Source organism: Eleutherodactylus coqui, chromosome 6, assembly GCF_035609145.1.
Source record: "Eleutherodactylus coqui strain aEleCoq1 chromosome 6, aEleCoq1.hap1, whole genome shotgun sequence".
NCBI lineage: Eukaryota > Metazoa > Chordata > Amphibia > Anura > Eleutherodactylidae > Eleutherodactylus > Eleutherodactylus coqui.
Window position 1 is genome coordinate 130690748 of NC_089842.1, and position 11034 is coordinate 130701781.

Sequence of the window (11034 nt, forward strand, 5' to 3'; positions counted from 1 at the left end):
CCTGTCTAGGCGCCCCCCTCCCACAGTATTGGGGTCACTAACGTGTCGCCTCTCACAATTCTTCTTCTTGTTCTGATCATTCAGCACAATACAGGAACAAGAGACGTGTGGCTGCAGGAGGAGAACGCTCTCATCCAGCAATCTGATTTTATTCCATCAACTCTTCCCCCATTTCATTTGTCACAATCTGTGGTGCTCTTGTCTCGCTCAGCCTGAGCGTGTTAATATTCACATCCACATCCAGGCTTTTCTAATGGAAATATGCACACTTAAAAAAGAAGAGAAAGGGAGAGATTGTTGTTTTTAAGGCTTTAAAGATGCCCCGGGGATGCTCCATTACCGCGCACACTGTTCTCCTGATTTAAAACCGTTTAGGGCAATCAGAATCCTGGAGTCGCTAAGAGAAGAGCGCGGCGGCATTTAGGGGGATCTATGCCCAACATGAAAGAGCAGATTAGGGATGGGAGGGCAAGTGATGGGCTGCAGAATGGTGCCCCTGTGCTGCGGGAAGGGGGGGATTCAGTATTTAGATGTTACGTGGCAGATGTGAAGCAAGTTTCCTAAACTGATAGACATGTTGCTCTATTTGCTGGGATTTGTTCTTTTCTTGTTCTCGTTTTTGAAACTTGAGGTACTTTTCCCACAGGCACGTTGGGCAAGTCAATCAGGGCTTGTTAAAGGGGTTGTCCCAAGAAAGCAAGTGGGGGTAAGCACTTCTGTATGGCCATATTAATGCACTTTGTAATATACATCGTGCATTAAATATGAGCCATACAGAAGTTATTCACTTACCTGCTCCGTTGCTGGCGTCCCCGTCTCCATGGTGCCGTCTAATTTCAGCGTCTAATCTCCCGATTAGACGCGCTTGCGCAGAAGGGTCTTCTCCCTTCTCTTGGGTCTCGGCACGAGCGGTGTTCTGGCTCCGCCCCTTCTACGCGTCATCGCGTAGCTCCGCCCCGTCACATGTGCCGATTCCAGCCAATCAGGAGGCTGGAATTGGCAATGGACCGCACAAAGCCCACGGTGCACCATGGGAGAAGACCCGTGGTGCATTGTGGGTGAAGATCCCGGCGGCCATCTTGGTAAGGTAAGTAAGAAGTCGCCGCAGAGCGGGGATTCGGGTAAGTACTAAACTTTTTTTTTAACCCATCCCTTGTGTTTGTCTCACGCCGAATGGGGGGCCTATTGAAAAAAAAAAAAAAGCCGTTTCGGCGCGGGACAACCCCTTTAAGCTCCATTTGCATGCAGCGATTAGCATTGCAGTATGGATTGTACTGCAGCTGATCCAGTGAACCAATGTTTGTTCCTGATCTGCCTAATGTAAAAGACTCTTTAACCCTTACAATGAAACGGCCTAATTTGATACTTTTTAAAGGGGTATTCTCATCTCGGCACTTCCAGACTGAGATGAGAAACCTGCAGCTGTTTACCGACAGGCTTTAGGGTGTTTCCGTAACACAAGGAGAGGTGGTTGGGGAAACAGCTGCGAGTTTCTCATCTCAGCCAGGAAGTACTGAGATGAGAAAACTTTAAGGATGCAGCAAACTTTTAAAAACCATAGATGTGTTTTAAAAAGAAAAAAAAAAAGTCATAACTTTTATTTTTCAGTCAACATAGCTGTTTTTTGCAGCATCCGTTGTTGTTTAAATGGCAACATTTGCCCCCCCCCCCCTTTTAAACTATTTAGCTGCTGCAGTCAAGATTGACCATGACATCCAAGGCGTTAAACATCCAAGATCAGATTATTCTCTGATGCTGGCTACTGGTGTGGCCGCAAATGATGACTTCTACACAGTTCTGTGTCATCACTGTACTAGTATAGCTACTTGCGGTTAGTACATCACGGCCGCAACGTATTATTCCAGCGCCGGTTAGTAGGGGGTTAAAAAAAATAGCTTTATATTAGCAGATATACCATCACTTTGAGAAAACGCCTTTTAAAGGGCATCTGTCAGTGTCTTTCTGGCTACTGAAGCAGTATCATGGCAGGGACGCTGACATGGGCAATAATCTGTACTTGCCTCCCTCACTGCTCAGCCTGGAACCTTTAGGGCTCCATCACACATGTGTATGTATCCCATGTATGAGGAACTGCTAAAAGCTCATTGATTTCTATTGGATTACTCACTTCAGCATTTTTTTTACGCACATACTACATGTGTGAAAAAAAACACGTCCTATTTTGGTGCATAATACACATCAATATAGGTTTAATCCCTATAGCCTATGCGGAGAATACGCATGCTCATGCGAGTGAACCTTTGATATTGCCGCTGTGACATAATGCAAAAATAATAATCCAACTGATCTCCCCTTTCCCTGCTTGTCTCATATTTTAGTGGGACGAGATGTAGTTTTCAATGGTACTATTCAAAGCCTTTTATAATGTGTGGCAAGGTATTAAAATATGTAACTAAGTGGGAAAAAAACACAATTGAAGCATTTGGGAGGTGGTGGGGGGTATTTTTACGGCGTTCATGGTATAGTAAAAGTTACATATCTTTATTATGCGGGTCAGTACAAGTACAGTGATACCAAATATGTAGAGTTTTTATATAGTAATGCATAAAAAATAAAACACAGTGATCTTATCGCAAGGTGGGGGTGTTCAGGACATCTAAGGCCCCCCTAACACAGGCGTCAGCGTTTTGGCTGTGTTCTTAGCACAGTTATAAACGCGGCCAAGCAAGCTGATAATGCCAGAACTGGAAAAACGCAGCTGAAGCGCTGGAAACGTACTCCATTCATTTCAATGGGCGACGTACAGCGTTTAAAAATGCTGAAACGCCCCCAAATAGAACAGACAGCGCTTCAAAATTGCAGCCTTAAAAACGCAGCATTTTAACGCTTGTGCGAACAGCCCCATTAAAATGAATGTCAGCGCTGTACAGTGTTTAGCGCTACGCTGAAAAAAACGCCTGTGTGAGGGAGGCCTAAGCTGTTATAACTGACAGCGGGATTTAAAGGAGCAACAGCCACCATCAGAGTTCTGTCTGATCTCATCTGTTGCTAGCGGGTGTCGGCTGTCAGAGACGACTAACACCCACCGTGCTATGGAGCCGGTTTACTACACGAGCCAACTCCATACACAGTTTGTGCTGTGGATTGCTATATATGTGCTAACTGCATGGATTATTAGAATGTACATGTATGTCACGAAGGGGTTAAATAATGTTTTATACTACAGTCCCATCCAGAGCCGCCATTACAATGATGATGTTGATACGCAGAGTTGCACTCATTTCTGCAGGCTGTCACTATCCATCAGCATTGTGGAAGTTCATCTTTGAGCTTAAAAAACTTACATAAGCTAAGCCAAGTCAAATAAGGGCTCCTGCACACGGGCGGATTTGATTTGCGGAATACAGGGCCAGCGGCTGCCCCCGGATTCAGCGAATGCCACCCATAGCCTCCTATGGAGACCTACTGCTTCCTCCACACAAAAAGAAATTTCTGCTTATGGCAATAAAATCGCAGGATGCTCTATTCTGTGCGGACTTCCGTACCGCCAGCTTCCATTGAAGTCAATGGAAGCCGTCCGCCACGCAGCTCTTCCGCAGTGAGCACTGCAGAAGGGTCGCGGGATCCGCATCACCTAGTGACTGTGCAGCTTTATCAGTGCTGCACATGCACGCCAGTGCTCCTGCAGTACAGAAAAAGAAGACTCAGGACAGGTGAGCAGGGTCACCGGCCAGGCACAGGGTCAGATTCGGCTGGGGGTTACCACATGCAGGATCTGACCCTGTTGTGTGCAGGAGGCCTCACGCCAGAATAAAATAACAGTCTTTGAGACAATATAGTAAATTAGTTATAGCAATTGTTTACTATCCAGGACCAGGATAGCAATATACTACTATGGACCTTATATAGTGTTATTGTCCAACTACCAACAGTACGATGACCTCCTAACAGCATGTAACTGTGCAACATACCAAAGCCTCATAGTGTCAGAAGAGTTGGCTTCAAATATGGCTTCCTGAAGAGCTTTTAGCTGATTGCCCAAAAAGCATTGCTCTTTGGTGCATAGCACTGGGGGTGATGTTTGTTGACCTGCATTACCTTATTGTAATCTGGAATTTGAGTAGATGCCACGGTCAGCACCTTCTCCGTGCATACAGAAGGCTCAATGTTTATTAAACCACGTTTATACAGGGTGAGTGACTTCGTCCAGTATATAACTCACATATATTCTTTTAACGTGTTGGAGTTTCCTCTATGTGAGTATGGAGTTGCTGGTCAGGAGGGGTGTTGTCTCTCCTTAAGGAGAGCACCCAAAAAGTGTGTGCAGACACCTAGGAGGTGAGTGGATCAGGGGATAGCATAGTCTCACCCCAAGGAGAGCACCCAGAAGGGGTGTGGGGACATCTAGAAGGTGAGTGAGGAGACCTATAAGGCCATGCAAGCTCCTCTGGGTAATTTATGCAAATAAGGAAGATTTGTAAAATACCTCTGCAGCGCCACCTATTGGATGGCAGCATTCCTTCAAATCAATGTGACTTTTTACTGTTTTCGATAATGACTGTGCCTGCTTACTGCTGCTTTTATCTCACTACAGGAACTGAAAAAACGTGAATCTAAGTCTGATGAGTTGGAGACATCACTGAAGGACAAGCTGGGGAGGCTGGCTAGTGATAAGAGCCAGGTCTGGAGCTAAATATTTCCTTCCTCTAATATATATAGAAATAAAAATTAAGAGTACACCAACGAAAAGTTAGACAGATGTGTGCAGGGGCTGAGCTCACCTGGTCACTGCACTAGAGCTGCCTATCCACATAGACTCCCTGCAGACGTGAGGTGGGAAGGTAGCGGGCCCAGTAGTTGTTGCCTTGCTGCAAGTGCTGGAGTCATCAGAGTACACAATACTACCAGCAAGTTCATGTATACTCCAGTAGTGTGAGGAACTGCTTCTATTATGTGCCCTATAAGAACTTAAGATCACAGCGGCTGTGCATTTGATTTCTTTTACATTCCTAGTGTATCTGATAATTCTGCAGTATGTGGGGGGGAGGCTGGGAACTGTCGGGGTTCATCTCTCACTTATTCTGCTATTGATATGTTTGTATACATGGATCCCTTCTCTGCTCTTTTACAAGTTGATGGAGGAGTTGGAGAGATACCGGAGGAGACTGGATCAGACAGAGGGAAGCCGGGAAGTTCTGCTCTGCCAGGTATATGAGTAAAAATGTTAAATGATTATTGATATTTAGTATTACAACGTGAACAATCTACATCTCTGGGTAAAGCCACCTAACGTGCCGTCTGCAGGTATCTATGGGGGAAACAGCTGCTTTGTTAGTCTGTAGACTGGAAAATGCTGAACATCTGATGTGCGCAGGAAAGAAAACTTCCTTCTCTGGCACTGATTGCTTAATGGGGATAAATGGAGGAAGTACTAGTAATGCTATCCCATGATATGTGGCACCGATGGCTGTTTAGTTGTCTCATAATTAAATACAAATTTTTTCCCTGTTAGAGGAGGCAAAACATGTTTTCACTTGGAATAATTAAAAAAACTAAACGGATCCCATGTCTATATATTGCGGTCACGTACTTGTTATGGCGCCCCCTGCTGTTTTCTTGATTTTATCTTTGAAAGTCTGTGTCCAGGGATGGCGAGAAGTATTTTTTTTTTCCTTTTTTTGCACAATAGCAAGAAGCACTCTGCAGCCCATGTACAAGAAAATCGGGCTGGGGTTTTCTACTGGACATGTAGGACCAATTTGTACTGGACATCTATGGGCATTCAGAGAAAAATATCAAAAGAACACCAGGGGCGCAATAACAAAAATGTAGCAGCAATATCTGGACACAGATTTTTTTTTTGTTTTTAAATGATTCAAACTAAGGCCTTTTTTTATGCTTTTGTGTCAAATTAAAACCCATGGAACAAACCTCTTTTAAACCATGATGTATCTGCAGACAACATAATGAGCAAACTGGTTAGACTACTTGACTTTGCGTTGACGCGTTCAAACAATATATCGTTTGGTGTAAACGAACTAGGTCCGAGTTCGCTCGGGCATCATGTTTATACAAGCAGATACATCATTGGTTTCTTCAAACGAGAACTCTATCAATCCTTCACCTTCACTGTATAAGTGAATGAGAACAACTGCTATTTAAACTGAACAATAAGTGAACGCGCCAACCATGATGTTTAGTCCCGCATAAAAGGAACGACGAATGAAAAGTGAGCGATTTAACATTTAACGTTCGACCGTTGGCTGCATTTAGACTGAGCGATGATTGTTAACGAGCGAGCACCGAAATGCTCGGGTGCTCGTTGCTCGAGTCGAACTTTCCGCGATGCTCGAGGGTTCGTTTCGCGTAACGAACCTCATTGAAGTCAATGGGCGACTCGAGCATTTTTGTATATCAGCCATGCTCCGCTAAGGTTTTCATTGGTGAAAATCTGCAAGAGGGATGGAAACGACACAGAAACTGATAGGGCAGGCGAGGGGCAACATGCTTGGCTGCATTTCAGGTTCCCAGGTCCCACTATTCAGCCACAATAGCAGCAAGAGTGCCCCCCCCCTAACAATTTTTACTTCGGACAAACCCTCATTAGTAAGCCACACCTTAGCTAAGCACCACACTACCTCCGTCAGGAGCTGCAAACGTGGGCATAGCAATGGGGAATCCATGTGCCACACAGTATTCATTCTGTCAAGGTGTCGCATAGCTCAATCCACACTGCAAGGGGAAAGCCGTCAGCGCTCTGCCCCCTACCCAAGTCAGTCAGTGCCTTTGTGCCAGACAGGTCAAACACCGCGATGGGAACTAAGTTTGCACCAACAGCATAGGGGGGTCCTAGGAAGCCCAAGACATGAACAAAAAATTGATCTGAGCGGCCAAACATGGCAGACTTGCACCGCACCCACGACATAGGCCTCGGCCCACAGCTTCAGCAATCCTAGGCAGGAAGCGGACTTTCACTGCACCCAGGACATAGGCCTCTGCACAAACCCTCAGCAATCGCGGGCCTACAGCAGACTCCAATGCTAGCGTAGCTGTGCACGTCTCATTAGCGCTGTATTGCTCCTGTAGTTTGTCCCAATGCAGTGCCCCGGATAGTAGAGCTAACGTCAGATTAAATACAGGTGGGCTTCGGCCCACACTGCATGCCCCAGTCAGACTGGGGTTTTTTATAAGTAGACACATGCAAGTACAACTCCCTATTGTGGAGTCCGTGTGGACCGACAGCATGGGAGGGTCCCAGGAAGCCACCGGCGTACATAAATAAATCCCATTGCATTGCCCTGGACAGCAGAGCTAACGTCAGATTAAATGCAGGTGGTCTTCAGCCCACACTGCATGCCCCAACCTGACCAGGGTTTTTAATTCATAGACACAGGCAGGTACAACTCCCTATTGTGAAGTCCCTGTGGACCCACAGCATGGGTGGCTCCCTGGAACCCACCGGCGGTACATAAATATATCCCATTGCATTGCCCATCACAGCTGAGGTAATGTCATGTTTAATGCAGGTGGGCTTCGGCCCACACTGCATGCCCCAGTCAGACTGGGGTTCTTTATAAGTAGACACATGCAGTTACAACTCCGTGTGGACCGACAGCATGGGTGGGTGCCAGGAACCCACCGGCGGTACATAAATATATCCCATTGCAGTGCCCTGGACAGTAGAGCTGACGTCAGATTACATGCAGGTGGGCTTCGGCCAAGAATGTTTTCATAGTTGGAGGAGGAGGACGGGAAAGTTTTTGAGGCAGTATGTGTCCTGTCCCCGTGTCCATGGTTATATGCACCTTCCCAGTGACTGCGTCGCTGAAAAGTTGTCGCGCCTGTGGAACCTAGTAGCGTGGCCTCGCCACCATCATGTCTTTGGGAAGCCTCCGTTTCCACTACCCTGTAACATTGCAGTAGCAGCAGTATAGGCAGAGCCGAGAATTAGTAACATTTCAGCGGTAAGAGTATGCACAAACCCCTGTAACATTTCATTGGCAGCAGTGAGGACAGACCCCACTAACATTTCATTTGCAGCAGTATACACAGACCCCAGTAACATTAAAGTAGTATCAGTATAGACAGACCCCAGTAACATTAAAGTAGTATCAGTATAGACAGACCCCAGTAACATTAAAGTAGTATCAGTATAGACAGACCCCAGTAACAGTAACGTAGAAGCAGTATGGGCAAAGCAGCAGATTCACATTTCCCTGGCAGCAGTGTAGGGAGAGCATAGTATTGGTACGATTTCAGTAGTAGGAGTATAGTCAGGCCCCAGCAACAGTAACGTAGAAGCAGTAGGGACAAAGCAGCAGATTCACATTTCCCTGGCAGCAGTGTAGGGAGAGCATAGTATTGATAAGATTTCAGTAGTAGGAGTATAGACAGGCCCCAGCAACAGTAACGTAGAAGCAGTATGGGCAAAGCCCACTATTAGTTACATTTCTGTTATAGCAGTATAGACCTGCCCCAGTAACATTTCCGTTGAAGCATTATGGGCAGAGCCCAGTATTAGTAAAATTACAGTAGTAACAGTATACACCAACCAAGGTAACATTTCAAAAGCAGAAGTATTGGCAGACCGAAGTAACATTTCTGTTGCTGAAGTATAGTCAGACCCCTGTAGCATTACTGTGGCAAAAGTATAGGTAGGCAGAACAGAGTTACATTTCTGTAGCAAAAGTGTAGGCCAACCCCAGACACAGTGGTGTACCATGAGTGCAGACGAAGCCCATAAAAATTACTTTGATTACATTGTAGGCGAGGGCCCGAAAAATTGGTGTACCGACAGTACAAATGTACCCCAGAAAAATTGCCCATGCCCAACCCAGAGGGCAGGTGAAACCCATTAATCGCTTAGCGTACTGTGGCTTAATTTTTAAAGGCCTGGAGGCAGCTCAGTCTAAAAAACAATTGGTTCAGGTGGAAGTTTCAATGCTTTAATGAGAATTGAAACAGATAAATATTATTTTGAAAAGTTATATGAGCCTTTTGGCCCACAGAAAAATTGCCCATTCGCGGTGATTTACGAGAGATTTCAGGAGCCGGAGGAGGACGACGAATACCATACACAGATTGACAAAGTTCTTTAGGTATCGCTGCTGTCCGCTGGTGGAGAAGAGAAGTCTGGGGAAATCCAGGCTTTGTTCATCTTTATGAGTGTAAGCCTGTCGGCACTGTCAGTTGACAGGCGGGTACGCTTGTCCGTGATGATTCCCCCAGCTGCACTAAACACCCTCTCTGACAAGACGCTAGCCGCAGGGCACGCCAACACCTCTAGGGCATACAGCGCGAGTTCGGGCCACGTGTCCAGCTTTGACACCCAGTAGTTGTACGGAGCAGAGGCGTCAGGGAGGACGGTGGTACGATCGGCTGCGTAATCCCTCACCATCTTCTTACAGTGCTCCCTCCGACTCAGCCTGGACTGGGGAGGTGAGAGACAGTCTTGCTGGGGAGCCATAAAGCTGGCAAAGGCCTTGGAGAGTGTTCCCCTGCCTGCACTGAACATGCTACCTGATCTCTGCGCCTCCCCTTCTACGTGGCCCTCGGAACTGCGCCTTCTGCCACTAACGCTGTCAGATGGGACGTTTACCATCAGTTTGTCCACCAGGGCCCTGTGGTATTGCATCACTCTCAAACATCTTTCCTCTTCGGGAATGAGAGTGGAAAGGTTCTCCTTATACCGTGGGTCAAGCAGTGTGTACACCCAGTAATCCGTAGTGGCCAGAATGCGTGTAACGCGAGGGTCACGAGAAAGGCATGCTAACATAAAGTCAGCCATGTGTGCCAGGGTACCTGTACGCAACATATGGCTGTCCTCACTAGTAAGATCACTTTGAGTATCCTCCTCCTCCTCAGGCCATACACGCTGAATGGATGAGAGGCAAGCAGCATGGGTACCCTCTGCAGTGGGCCCAGCTGTCTCTTCCTCCTCAGGCTCCTCCCCCTCCTCCTCAGGCTCCTCCCCCTCCTCCTCCTCCTCCTCCTCCACGCGCTGAGATAGACATGAGGGTGCTCAGACTATCCAGCGACATACTGTCTTCCCCCGCCTCCGTTTCCGCCCACAAAGCATCAGCCTTTATGCTTTGCAGGGAACTTCTCAACAGGCATAGCAGGGGAATGGTGACGCTAATGATTGCAGCATCGCCGCTCACCATCAGGATGGACTCCTCAAAGTTTCCAAGGACCTGGCAGATATCTGCCATCCAGGCCCACTCCTCTGTAAAGAATTGAGGAGGCTGACTCCCACTTCGCCGCCCATGTTGGAGTTGGTATTCCACTATAGCTCTACGCTGCTCATACAGCCGGGACAACATGTGAAGTGTAGAGTTCCACCGTGTGGGCACGTCGCAAAGCAGTCAGTGCACTGGCAGATTAAACCGATGTTGCAGGGTGCGCAGGGTGGCAGCGTCCGTGTTGGATTTGCGGAAATGTGCGCTGACCCGGCGCACCTTGCCGAGGAGGTCTGACAAGTGTGGGTAGCCTTTCAGAAACCGCTGAACCACCAAATTAAAGACGTGGGCCAGGCATGGCACGTGCGTGGAGCTGCAGAGCCGCCACCAGGTTACGGCCGTTGTCACACACGACCATGCCCGGTTGGAGGCTCCGTGGCGAAAGCCAGCGGTTGGTCTGCTCTGTCAGGCCGTGCAACAGTTCGTGGGCCGTGTGCCTCTTCTCTCCTAAGCTGAGTAGTTTCAGCACGGCCTGCTGATGTTTGCCCACCGCTATGCTGCCGCGTCGCGTGACACCGACTGCTGGCAACGTGCTGCTGCTGACAAGTCTTGATTGCGAGGTAGAGGTTGCGTTGGAGGAGGAGGAAGGTTTAGTGGAGGTGGCATACACCGCCACAGATACCAGCACCGATCTGGGGCCCGCAATTCTGGGGGTGGGTAGTACATGAGCGGTCCTAGGCTCTGACTCGGTCCCAGCCTCCACTAAATTCACCCAATTTGGCTATATAGTGGCCCTGCCCGCCTGTGCTTGTCCATGTGTCCGTTGTTAAGTGGACCTTGGCAGTAACCGAGTTGGTGAGGGCGCGTACGATGTTGCGTGAGACGTGGTCGTGCA

At 47.7% G+C, this 11034-nt stretch overlaps 1 protein-coding gene across 5 annotated transcripts in view; it reads left to right on the forward strand.

Moving 5' to 3' along the window:
* The window catches only part of CEP128 (centrosomal protein 128), a 170737-nt gene that overhangs the window by 37477 nt on the left and 122226 nt on the right, over window positions 1–11034 (forward strand). For all 5 annotated transcript variants that reach the window (XM_066607607.1, XM_066607612.1, XM_066607609.1 and 2 more), the window contains 2 exons: window positions 4556–4642; window positions 5094–5168. In XM_066607607.1, the coding sequence (XP_066463704.1) occupies window positions 4556–4642; window positions 5094–5168 (162 nt within the window). The remainder of the gene's footprint in view (window positions 1–4555; window positions 4643–5093; window positions 5169–11034) is intronic.